General features: G+C 43.4%; 1 protein-coding gene across 11 annotated transcripts in view; it reads left to right on the forward strand.

The window, feature by feature from the left end:
• GCNT4 (glucosaminyl (N-acetyl) transferase 4) overlaps positions 1 to 13,491 on the forward strand; it is a 47,670-nt gene extending 34,179 nt beyond the window's left edge. For all 11 annotated transcript variants that reach the window (XM_040421433.1, XM_040421439.1, XM_040421440.1 and 8 more), the window contains one exon: positions 11,508 to 13,491. In XM_040421433.1, the coding sequence (XP_040277367.1) occupies positions 11,509 to 12,831 (1,323 nt within the window). In that variant the 5' untranslated portion in view covers position 11,508 and the 3' untranslated portion in view covers positions 12,832 to 13,491. The remainder of the gene's footprint in view (positions 1 to 11,507) is intronic.
• The last annotated feature ends 290 nt before the right edge of the window (positions 13,492 to 13,781 follow it).

The raw sequence follows: 13,781 nt of genomic DNA on the forward strand, positions 1-13,781 counted from the left end.
TAGAGTCTCTAAGGGGAGTTCCAGGCACAAAACATGGACTTTCTGGATTCAACCTTGGAGAACTTTGTGACCCAGGAGAGGTTCCAGGACTTTGTGGAACCACCGGAGTTAAAGGAGGCAATTGCTGTGTTTCTTCTGCGGGTGATGACCACCACGGATCCTCTGCACTGGGAGTTCCCGGGGTCTCCTCTACCCCATTTCCAGGACTCTCTGCTGGGTTTCCCTCCAGTTCTTCACTACTCTCTTCCTCTTCATCAGCATACACAACTGGAAGCAGATGGTTTCTATGCCAAGCCTTTATTCGGCCCTCCGGGCCCCTAATGTTGTACACTGGCAGTCCTTCCAGTTTGGACACAACCTCAAACAGGGTATCTTTCCATCTGTCAGCCAGTTTGTGTTTTCCAGGCACACCTAGATTCCGGAGAAGAACTTTATCCCCTGCTTGAATCTCCCGATATCTCACCTTAGAATCATACCTTCTTTTGTTCCGTTCCTCCATTTTTGCTGCAGCTTGGGTGGCCAACTCATAGGCCCGATGAAGGTTTTGTTTGAGGTTCCTCACATATTGAAAGTGTGAAGTTGAATCTGTTCCATCAGGAGACACTCCCAAACGGACATCTACCGGTAATCGAGCTTCTCTTCCGAACATTAGGAAATAGGGTGAGAACCCTGTAGATTCATGCCTTGTACAGTTGTATGCGTGGACCATGGCTTCCACATGTTTACTCCAAGACCGCTTCTCGACTTGCTTGAGAGTCCCTAGCATATCTAGAAGGGTCCTATTGAACCGTTCTGGCTGTGCATCACCCTCCGGATGATAAGGTGTGGTTCTGGACTTCTGCACCTGCAACATGTCCAACAGCTCCTTGATCAACTTACTCTCAAAGTCTCTACCTTGATCAGAGTGTATCCGATTGGGTAGTCCATAGTGAATAAAATACTTCTGCCAAAGGACTTTGGCTACAGTCACAGCTTTTTGATCTTTAGTGGGGAAGGCTTGAGCATATCTGGTGAAATGGTCCGTTACCACCAGCACATTTCCAATTCCCGCTGTATCGCTCTCAATGCCGAGATAGTCCATGCACACAAGATCCATGGGTCCCGTACTTTTCAGATGACCCATAGGGGCAGCTCTCACAGGCAGGGTCTTCCTCTGGATACACCTCCTGCATGTCTTTACATGTTGCTCGACATGTTCCCTCATGCGAGGCCAATAGAACCGATCTTGTACTAGGCCATAGGTCTTGTCCACCCCGAGATGCCCATGTTGATCGTGGAGAGCTCTCAGGACCATGCCACGGTATCTGTGGGGTAGTACCAATTGTTTTCTGTCAGGGTGATCATGATACTTCACGACCCTATAGAGTACTCCATCTTCAAGATGTAGTCGGCTCCATTCTCTTCGGTATAATTCTCTTTGACTCACAGGTAGAGAAGTCAGCAATTTAGGATTCTTAGTCTTTATTGCTCTGATAACTATCCCAATATACCAGTCCTGCGCTTGAGCCTTCTTCTTGTCTTCTGTGGTTATACTGGACCACTGTTGAAGCATGACTGGAGCATGGAACACCTCAGGCACGGCTTCTGGAGAGTGGCTAATGGAGTCTATCCCCCTTAGCTCGGCAAACTCTTCTTGTCTCTCAGCCACCACATACATCTGACAAAAGGCTCCTACCCCCGGCCCAGGGATCTCTTCCCACTCCTCTTCTTCTTGGTGAGGAGGGAGTCTAGGTCTGCGTGACAGGGCATCTGCGCTGACATTCTTGGGCCCAGGCTTGTACTTCAGGCTGAAACTGTAGCTTGACAAGGCAGCCAACCACCTATGTCATGTGGCATCCAGCTTAGCTGTAGTCTGAATGTAGGTAAGTGGATTGTTGTCAGTCCTTACTTCGAATGTTGCTCCATACAGATAGTCATGTAGTTTATCCACGATGGCCCACTTGAGTGCCAGAAATTCCAATTTATGGACTGGATAGTTCTTCTCTGCACCTGTAAGACTTCTACTTATGTAAGCCACCGGCCTCAATCCTTCTGGATAACTTTGGTGCAGTACACCCCCTAGACCTTCCATACTGGCATCCACATGGAGGATATATGGTTTCTCAGGGTCTGCATAGGCTAAAACAGGAGCTTCTGTAAGTCTCTTCTTCAATGTCAGAAAGGCATCTTCACATCCTGAAGTCCATTTCTCTCCAAAGGGGTCTTTAGGAGATGGTGCCTTAGCACCCGTTACGTCAGAGGTAATCTTCAGTAGGTCATGTAACTCTCGAGCAATCTTTGAGTAGTCTTTCACGAACCTTCGGTAGTAACCACAGAATCCGAGAAAGGACCGCAACTCACTGATGTTATCTGGTCTTGGCCAATTCAACACTGCTTCAATTTTAGCAGGATCTGTGGCTACTCCTTCAGCGGAGACTATATGCCCCACATAAGTGACAGAGTTCTGGGCAAATCGGCATTTGTCCACTGATAGCTTCAGGCCTTCAGCTTGAAGTCGATCCAACACCTTTAGCAATCTTTGTTCATGCTCCTCTGGTGTCTTCCCGAAAACAATTAGGTCATCTAGATACACTAGACACTCTTTGGGATTCATATCCCCCACAGTTTTCTCCATCAGCCTCTGGAAAGTAGCAGGAGCTCCTGTGACTCCCTGTGGCATTCTGGTAAACTGGAAGAACCCCAAAGGGCAGATGAAAGCTGTCTTTTCCTGATCCTCCTTCTTCATGGGTACCTGATAATATCCAGACCTCAAGTCAAGCACACTGAACCACTGGCTGCCAGATAGGGCGTTCAGAAGATCCTCTATCCGGGGCAAAGTGTACTGATCTGGCACAGTCCTCTTGTTCAAAGTACGGTAGTCCACACATAGCCGAACTGAACCATTCTTTTTTCTCACTACCACAATAGGTGAGGCATAGGGGCTCCGAGACTCTGTGATGATGCCTGCTCCTTCCATCTGCTGGAGTATGTCCCGGACATCTTCCACATCTCGAGGGGGTATTCTTCTTGACCTTTCTCTGAAAGGAGTAGAATCAGCAAGTCTTATAGTATGGGTGGCACTCTTAGAACACCCCACGTCCATCTCTGCTCTGGAAAACACTCCCTCTCGGGTGACCAGTTTTGAACGAAGGCTGTCTTTCCACTCCTGTGGTAGAGGAGAATCTTCTAGATCAAAATCTAAAGGTGCTTTCACATGATCCTTCTGTTCTGCACTCACAGACATGATGGACGAAACTTGATCTAAAAGGTGTATCACACCAATCTTCTGATGACGATCAATCCGGATTTCCGTGGGGGTTAAATTCTGTACCATCACAGGAAAGCTCCGACACCACCTTTTCCGCCAATCTTTCACCTCAGGTATCAGAGTCCACCCCTTCTTCTGATCCTCTTCAGGCAGAGACTCAATAAGGTATTGTCCAGTTCCCCCCAACATTTCATGGTGCATTGAGGCTATGGCTCGTAAGGTTTTGGTCTCACCAGGCTTCACAAATGCAGGTTCTGTTCCTGAATAGTGGCACGACCCTGGTTTTGTTTCAAGGGCTAGTCGTCTACACTCTTTCCCTAGGACAGGGCTGACCTCCATCAGTCGGTCTAAGGAGACATCTCCCACTTCTGTCAGATAGGCCTTGAATACATCCTGTACCATCTTTGCATTAGTGCCCAATATTATTGGGGCACACACTTTCCTGGCTGCAGGGCATATCAAAGCTTCCAGCTCCATAGGACATATTATCCCAGTGTTTAACTGGGGAATAGTTATGGTCACTTTTATGCATCCCTCCACAGGTTGAGCTTGAGAACCAACGCCCCATAGCTGAAACTCTCCTGCAGGTTCCATAGGAATGTGTTTCAAATGACGTTCATAGAAGTCTCGGTAGATAATGGTGACTTGAGAACCTGTATCTAGCAATGCTGAAGCCTGAATTCCTTCTACTTGCACGTGTATCAAAGATTTAGGCCCAATCTTGGCTCCTACAGATAAACCATAGGTAGGCCGGGTCTTTCTTCGCTTGTAAGACCTGGTCATTTGAGTCTCCTCAAGCTCGGTTGCCAGCACCTCCACATACACCTCCATGGAGTTCGCAGGGCACTCCCGCTGAAAATGCCCTGACTTTCCACATTTAAAGCAATCCCCTCGGCGGGGTGAATCCTCAGGAAACAGTTTTTTCTGAGTCTTCCTGTGTTGCCCCCCACTTCCAGGGGGAGGATCTGCTCTCTCTGGTGGTGACTTGCATAAGAACTCCAATTCAGCCACCTTCTTCCTAAGAGCTGACAGTTCTGTATCCTCTTTCTCCTTCTGTAGGGGTGGACACATCTGGTCTTCCAATCTCCTGGCTGTATTTATTAAGGTGGAATAAGGCAGGACTTTATTGTCCAACTTGGCTCTCAGCAGAATCATAATTGGATTATTGATTAAACCACCTCTCTGAATTTGCTTAGATAGCCGAGCATCCAACTCAGAGGCAGGAACTGCTCCTTTATGGAATAACTTTCCAAGCGATAGCTGTAACCGGTTGATATAGTCAGTGGCTTTTTCATGCTCCTTCTGCTTAGTGGCTAGGAACTTAACCAGCAGATCATCCAAATCTTCTGATTTCCCATAAGCATCCTGCAAAACTTGTAGATAGTCGTGCACAGTAGCTTGCCCATTTACTCCCTTGTACAGTCTTATCATGTCTGTAGCGGGAAAACGAAGACTCTCCACCAACCGCTGTTTCTTTATGGTATCCGTACAAGACCATTCCTCCAACAACTGCATAGCATTATCCTTCCAGACCTCAAAAGGCTCTTCTCCTGAAGGAACAGGCTGATTCCCAGAAAACACCTTTAGTTTGCGGTAACTATGGGTGTGGTTTGCCATCACTATGGCTTCTGAGAGTTTCTGGAGTATGTCCGATACATCACTACCTCTTGTAGGCGGGGTGGGGACTTCAGGGTTGTCTGGTTTCAGTAATGCTGTAGATGGATGAAATTCTGCTTTAGGAGTAATCATCCCCTGTTCTCTAGGAGGATGGGCAGCTTGTTTAGGAATGGCTCCGGCCTTTCCGGAGATGGGAGTCAGGAGCTTAGAATAATTTCCTGTGACATAATCTCTCTGTTCTAATTTAAAGGGTTGTTGCAGCGAGACCCTTTCTTTCTTATCAAGGAGAGCGTACACTAAGGAGCATCCTTCATCCGGGGCTCCATATAAATGAATGTTGGTAGGCATCTCATGGTCTCCCAAGTCCGTATGACAATATATTAACATGTAAGTTTGGCCTTCAGAATCCTGCAGGATATCCCTGACGGTCGCCATTCCTATTCCCAATCGAAGTTCTATACACAAGATGACGTGATTCATCTCACAGCAGGATGGGACTTTGCATAACATCACAGCTTGCTGCAATGGTACATTTCTTTGCTGGGCCCACTCTTTTGCAAAGGAGGGAGTGGCCTGAGGATTTAATCTATTCTCACTGGTTGTACCCCAATTCATCTCAGCAGTGCCTCCATATGTAACGGGGTTTTGGGGGCGCCCCCTAGTGTCTATGGGGTCCCTAACCCTAGTTAACTCACTATGCCTGACAGGCGGATCCTGAGCCTCCGCTATCTGGGAGTTGGGGTACATGTCTGCGGCAGTGCCTCCACCCAGTGGAGCATCCGGGGTAGGGATGTGAGGCTCCACTGGGAACATACTTGGTGCAAATGAGACTGACACAGCCTAACTGGAATTAACTTTATATAATGCGTAACAAAATGAACCAACATACATAGAAAAATACAATAGAGTAACACAAATAACAGGGTAATGTGGATTCTTCCTCACCCACCCACCAGCACACCTGCGTCCCACCCCCTATCTTCGCCCTAATGGCCGTTGGTGCACATAGGAGAGTTGGGGCCCTTATAAGCTCTTGCTCCGCAGGGTCACTGAAGCAGCCTGAGCTGTGTAATGTCCGTCACTGGACCTCAGAGTCTTTACTGTGAGTGAGGAGACAGGTGCCCTGTGGTGATACAGGGAGAGGTTTGACTTACCCTCACAACACCATTTACCAGGCCAGTCCGCAGCAATCTCCTCTCACTGGATTCACCAGACGTCTGGACTCAGTGCTTGTCTTTGCCAGCGGTCCCTCTCTCAGCAGGTGTGATCTTGGGTGAAGCAAGTTCTCTCCGCCAGGTTCTATCTCTGTGCTGCAGTCTCTCAATGCCAGACACATGTCCTCTCTCTGGCTGAGCAAATCGTAACTTCCAGAAACTTCCAGGACCTTCCTCCTTAGAGCTGTGCAGCCAGCGTCGTTTTAGGACCTGCGATGATGTCACTAACCATGTGACTCATTTCAGCCAGTCATGTGATCAATGCTCAATGTCTTATTAACAGCATACTGAGTCCATCTACTGGGCATTTCAGATAACGCAGCCGGTGTAACTTCACAGGGTTACATATATATATATATATACACACACAGTATATACAGAGCTGTATGGGGGTCATTTTTGCAGAGCAATCTGTAGTTTTTTTTAAATTTATTTATTTTTTTAGAAGTGAAGCGCCAAAAAACAGCAAATTGGCCATTTTTCATTACAGAACGAGATGAATATATTTATTTTTTAATAGTAGGAGAATTTTGGGACATGATGTTGGTAATGATGTGTATTTTATTATTGTTTATTTGTTTTTATTATGCAGAAAGGGGATGATTTGTATTGGGGATGATTTGTATTTATTATGCAGAAAGGGGATGATTGACTATCTTAATAGTATAGACGCTGATCTTCAGTACACTATATCCTACTCTAAAACCAATTTGTCATTTCTAGATACCAATGTGAAATTGGATGAAAGCCTAATTAGTACGGGTCTGTTCGTCAAATCGACGGACAGAAATACAATCCTACGATTTGAAAGCAATCACCCACGTAGCCTGATCAAACACCTCCCTCAATCTCAATTTTTGAGGGCAAAACGAATTGTATCTGACCACACTGAGTTGCCGGCCACATTGGATATGATGGCTGGTAAATTCAGAGAACGTGGCTATCCTCGTAAACTGTTGAATGAACAGAAAAGTATAATCCTCGACACTAATATGGAACGTGCACAACCTATTCCCCCAAAAAATTCAGAGGATACCGTTTATGTCTACATATTCTAATTACAGTGTAGAGATAGGACAGATCCTAAAAAAGAATTGGAATATTCTTAGTAGAGGAATTAAAGAGGACCTTTCACCAGAGGAAAGCCTCTAAACGAACTATACAGAAGTGTAGAGCGGCGCCCAGGGATCCCGCTGCACTTACTGTTATCCCCGGGCGCCGCTCCGTTCGCCCGGTATAGCCTCCGGTATGTAATTAGTCAGGCTCCACCCACTTGAGCCTGCCGCGGTCTTCTTCTCCTATGCTTCATCAGACGGATCCGCTCCTATAATGCAGACGTTTGCATCCGTTCAGAACGGATCCGTCTGCATTATAACTTAGAAAAATTTCTAAGTGTGAAAGTAGCCTGAACGGATCCGTCCAGACATTACATTGAAAGTCAATGGGGGACGGATCCGTTTGAAGATTGAGCCATATAGTGTCATCTTCAAACGGATCCGTCCCCATTGACTTACATTGTAAGTCTGGACGGATCCGCTTGCCTCCACACGGCCAGGCGGACACCCGAACGCTGCAAGCAGCGTTCAGGTGTCCGCTCGCTGAGTGGAGCGGAGGCTGAACGCCGCCAGACTGATGCATTCTGAGCGGATCCGCGTCCACTGAGAATGCATTAGGGCTGGATGGCTGCGTTCGGGGCCGCTTGTGAGCCTCTTCAAACGGAGCTCACGAGCGGACACCCGAATGCAGGTGTGAAAGTAGCCTGAATAAAGAGCGTTTTGGGATGTGGTGATGCTAATTATGTTTATTTGTTATTGTTTATTTATTTGTATTATGTGGAAAGAGGGTGATTTGATTTAAAAAAAAATATATTAGTATATTTTTTTTTTACTTAGGTAACCTGAACATGCAGTCGTTAGGAACTATTGCTGTTATGGCCTCAGATCCTTCAAAGGGACCAAAGCTACCACAACAAACAAATGGCTCCCCTTAACCCCTTAAGGACTCAGCCCTATTTCACCTTAAGGACCAGACCATTTTTTGCAAATCTGACCAGTGTCACTTTAAATGCTGATAACTTTAAAACGCTTTGACTTATACAGGCCATTCTGAGATTGTTTTTTCGTCACATATTGTACTTCATGACACTGGTAAAATGAAGTAAAAAAAATTCATTTTTATTTATAAAAAAAATAACAAATTTACCAAAATTTTTTTAAAAATTGCAAATTTCCAAGTTTCAATTTCTCTACTTCTATAATACATAGTAATACCTCCAAAAATAGTTATTACTTTACATTCCCCATATGTCTTCTTCATGTTTGGATCATTTTGGGAATGATATTTTATTTTTTGGGGATGTTACAAGGCTTAGAAGTTTAGAAGCAAATCTTGAAATTTTTCTGAAATTTTCAAAAACCCAATTTTTAGGGACCTGTTCAGGTCTGAAGTCACTTTGCGAGGCTTACATAATAGAAACCACCCAAAAATGACCCCATTCTATAAACTACACGCCTCAAGGTATTCAAAACTGATTTTATAAACTTTGTTAATGCTTTAGGAGTTCCACAAGAATTTATGGAAAATAGAGATACAATTTCAAAATTTCAATTTTTTGGCAGATTTTCCATTTTAATAATTTTTTTCCAGTTACAAAGCAATGGTTAACAGCCAAACCAAACTCAATATTTATGACCCTGATTCTGTAGTTTACAGAAACACCCCATATGTGGTCGTAAACCGCAGTACGGGCACACGGCAGGGCGCAGAAGGAAAGGAATGCCATATGGTTTTTGGAAGGCAGGTTTTGCTGGACTGGTTTTTTTGACACCATGTCCCATTTGAAGCCCCCCTGATGCACCCCTAGAGTAGAAACTCCATAAAAGTGACCCCATCTAAGAAACTACACCCCTCAAGGTATTCAAAACTGATTTTACAAACGTCGTTAACCCTTTAGGTGTTCCACAAGAATTAATGGAAAATAGAGATACAATTTAAAAATTGCACTTTTTTGGCAGATTTTCCATTTTAATAATTTTTTTCCAGTTACAAAGCAAGGGTTAACAGCCAAACCAAACTCAATATTTATGGCCCTGATTCTTTAGTTTACAGAAACACCACATATGTGGTCGTAAACCGATGGACTGTTTTTTTTTAAACCATGTCCCATTTGAAGCCCCCCTGATGCAACCCTTTTTGAGGACATTGAGGTCTAGTAACTCTATGAATTTTAACATCCCGCAAGTTAACAAGATCAGACGTGGAGGTAGATCCTTTTCGGCTCAAGGGGCCAGATTTTGGAACCACCTACCTCTGGCCCTGAAAATGATTCCCAGTCTTCTCTCATTCAGACGTGCACTGAAAACCTTACTTTTCAAACAGGCGGTTGATCTTCCTATATAACACTTATTTGGTTTATATCATTTTGGGGGTTTTCTTAAATCTTAGTCTATAAATTCACGGTTGGTAATGTTCTTTTATTTTAAAGATACTTTTTCCCCACGATTATTAAATTGTTTTCTTCACATTCTCTATATCTCGTCCGAACCCTTTGAACCTTGAGATCCCCCTACCTTTCTCCCCTTTTTCTTGACTCTCCATTTGATAAGTGCTAGGAAATTGGTCTCTGGAATAGGTGCCTTATTCTCTAGGCCTTTGTGGCCCATGGCAATGTGTCATGCTTTCTTTTTTCCTCCCTGTTGAATTAGTCAGCTAAGCGCATCGAGGCCCGATGGGTAAGACTGCGTGTACACAAGACTATACATCATCATCATCATCATGTTTTAGTGTCTCCATATTCTGAGCCATAGTTTTTTTACTTTTTGGGCGATTGTCTCAGGTGGGGGCTCATTTTTTGCGGGATGAGGTGACGGTTAGATTGGTACTATTTTGGTGGGCAAACGCCTTTTTGATCGATTGCTGTTGTACTTTTTGTGATGTAAGGTGACAAAAAAATTGTTTATTTAGCACAGTTTTTATTTTTTATTTTTTACGGTGCTCATCTGAGGGGTTAGGTCATGTGATATGTTTATAGAGCCGGTTGATACGGACGCGGCGATACCCAATATGTATACTTTTTTTCCCCCCCTATTTTTTACCAATTTTTTTTAACTTTATTTGGGGAAAATGACGTTTTGGTTTATTTTTACTTTAAACTTTCAATTTTTTGGGGGGGGAAAACTTTATTTTTTCAACTTTTTTTTTCACTTTATTTTTAGTCCCACTTTGGGACTTTTGGGGGTATATTCCTTTACAATGCATTCCAATACTTCTGTATTGGAATGCATTGGCTGTATGAGTAATACTGTGTGTATTACTCATACAGCTTCCGGGGCCTGTGAGATCCAGGGGGCTGGATATCACAGGCTCTTCACCGGAAGGCAGCGCAGATGCCTCAGGAAGGCATCGAGCTGCCTTCCATGCCATCGGGTCCCCCCGACAGCCCCATGGGGACCAGATGGCACCGCCGCCGCATTATAGAAAGCCGCAAACCGCAGGTCTGAATTGACCTGCGGTTTGTGGCGATCGCCGACACGGGGGGGGGGTCACGGGACCCCCCGCGCATTTAGCCGAGGTGCCTGCTGAATGATTTGAGCAGGCACCTTGTTCCGATCACCGCCCGCCGGGCGGCGGTGATCGGAACAGCACATGACGTGCCGGTACGTCATGTGTCCTTAAGGACTCGGGAAACATGCTGTACTGGTACGTAATGTGTCCCTAAGGGGTTAAATGTCGGTGATTGACGTTGTCACTTATCACAGAAATTGGCTCCAGGTATCTGCTGTTTAAAACAGCAAAAACCTGGTGGCTTTGGCACCTACTGTGCTGTGGAGTGGGCGCTATTTTTAAAGAACAGACTTCTGCTGTACATGTAGAATGTCCTTAAAGAAGTTATCCATGAATAATATAAAAAATGAAAATCTACATAATCTAGTGTCAACCTCTTTCTCACAAAGCTAGAACCAGCCCTGTACCTCACATGGATCCAGAGATCTCCACATTTATTTCTCCAATTGCTCTGCCAGATTAATTTCAAGAAATCTTAGTGGCGTGTTCTTTCTCACAGGGCATGTCCTTTCTGCTGCAGCTGGTGCCATTAGAAGGATAGAACTGAGCATGTGCTTACATCTCAGTAGCGGTTTAGAAAAATTAGAAAAAGAGCTAACAGCAGGCGGAGCTATACAGATAGATTTAATTGAATAATTCCGTAGTGATATTAAATTTTTATTACATGCAATTTCAAAAGTATTCAGATCCAGGTGCTGGTTTAAAAACTAGAATATTTTTTTTAGAGAAAACCTCTTTAATTGTCAGCATTACCAAGGTGTTGTCTATGTTGTCTTTCTTTTTAAACTGCCTTTAAAATTATTTTTATAAGACATTTTAATGTGCACATTCACTGAATTCCTTACATGTGATATGTATTCTTTCAGAATGAAGAAGCCAAAAAGTTGCTTATCATGTCTTCAACGACAGAAAGTTACCGTCCTCTTGATCGCTGTGTCCTTGCTGTGTATTTTGAAGCTTTTAAGAGTTGAGTTAATATTTCCTAGAACTGAAAGTTATTTTGTGGAGCCAAATATTTTCTCTTCTGTTACCAACAATTTTATACCCAATGACCTGACTAGCAGCATCAACTGTACCTCCATATACGAACTGGAACCCATGGAGATTGGAAAGAGTTTACAACTTAGGAGAAGACGCATATATGATCTTGACGACTCAAACGTTGTGACAATGACAAATAATTGTGATGACTATAAAAAAGTACGTCACTACCATGAAAAACTCTCAAAAATCTCTCAGGACGAGAAAGACTTTCCAATAGCTTATTCACTGGTTGTACATAAAGATGCTATAAGTGTGGAACGCCTCCTGTACTCCTTATACAGTCCAACTAATATCTATTGTATCCATTATGACCAAAAATCTTCCTCCAGCTTCAAGAAAGCCATGATAAACCTAGCCAACTGTTTCCCCAATGTTTTCATTGCGTCAAAACTTGAGTCAGTAATTTATGCTCACTTTTCAAGACTACAAGCTGATCTCAACTGTTTGTCTGACTTGCTAAAGTCACCTGTGCAATGGAAATATGTCATCAATTTGTGCGGCCAGGACATGCCACTAAAATCTAATTATGAACTTGTCTCTGAGCTGAAAAAGCTTAATGGAAATAATATGTTGGAGACAACACTACCAACAGATATAAAGAGGGATCGCTATACCTTCCATCATGAGATCAGCTTTGTGGGAAATCTTGTTTATGCACAGATGCCAATGAAAACGTTTACAAAAAAATCTCCTCCGCCTGAAGGTATTGAGATGTATGTTGGAAGTGCCTATTTTGTATTAAGCCGTCCATTTATTCAGTATGTCTTTGAATCACCGCTAGTTGCACAATTTTTAGAGTGGAGTAAAGACACTTATTCACCAGATGAGCATTTTTGGGCTACACTAATTCGGGTGCCAGGTGCACCAGGGGGACTTTCAAGGACAGAATCAGAGGTTACAGATCTTGATAGCAAAACTCGACTAGTAAAATGGATATATCTTGAGGAAAATCACTATCCACCTTGCACAGGAACACATGTCCGAAGTGTGTGCATTTATGGGGCGGCTGAACTTCGATGGCTCCTACATTCAGGTCACTGGTTTGCAAATAAGTTTGACCCAAAAGTAGACCCTATATTAATTAAATGCTTGATTGAGAAGATTGAAGAGCAGCAGAGGGACTTGGTTTCCATGTCATTCAGATGACTTCCTACTGTTATGGGAAGTAATGAGCTTTTTCTTGAATTTATATATATCCTGCTCAGGGAAATATGTCTTTTATCCATAATCTATAAATTATTTTCATTTTTGTAGAATGATAACTGTTCACAAAATGCTTAAAGGGGTTCTCTGCTTATTTTATATAGATGACCTATCCTCAGGTCATCAATATCAGATCGGCAGGTGGGCAACTCCCGGCACCCCTGCAGATCAACTGTTTGAAGAGACCACAGTGCTTGTGCGAGCACTGCCTTTTCTTTACTATTTACCTGCTCACCATCACAATTGCAGCAGTGAGCAGGTTTAATTACAACTCTGCCATCCCATTCATCTGAATAGGAAGGAGTGGGATGGCAGAGTTGTAATTATACCTGTTCACTGCTGCAATTGTGCCAGAGAGCATGTAAACTGTGAGGAGAACGCAGCGCTCATATGAGCACTGCCTTCTCTTCAAACAGCTGATTGCCGGGTGTCGGACCCCCGCTGATCCGATATTGATGACCTATCCTGAGTATAGGACATCAATATAAATAAATAAAAAGCGATGAATTAGGCATTTATCTGCATATTATTCTTTGCACTATGGACACAATATTTCCTGAGTTCTGTCTCTCGCTTTTCACAATAGGCCTCATTTATCAAAATGGTGTAAAAAAAAAGCTGGCCTTGTTGCCCATAGTGACTAATTACAGGGTAGCTTTAATTTAATAGAGTAGTTTAAAGAGTGTCTGCAACAAACTGCAGTTTTTCTCTGTCTTTGAAGCAATTATTATAGAATCATATTCTAAATATATTCTGGTCTATATTCTGCTCATTTTTTGACCTATGTATCTTTTCATTATTGTTATTATACATAAATATGTGTCCATATATTTATGCATTCATCAAGAAAAAGGAAAACAGAGAGAAAAGAAAAAAAAATAAAAGAAATTTCA

Source organism: Bufo bufo, chromosome 2, assembly GCF_905171765.1.
Source record: "Bufo bufo chromosome 2, aBufBuf1.1, whole genome shotgun sequence".
NCBI classification, from domain to species: domain Eukaryota; kingdom Metazoa; phylum Chordata; class Amphibia; order Anura; family Bufonidae; genus Bufo; species Bufo bufo.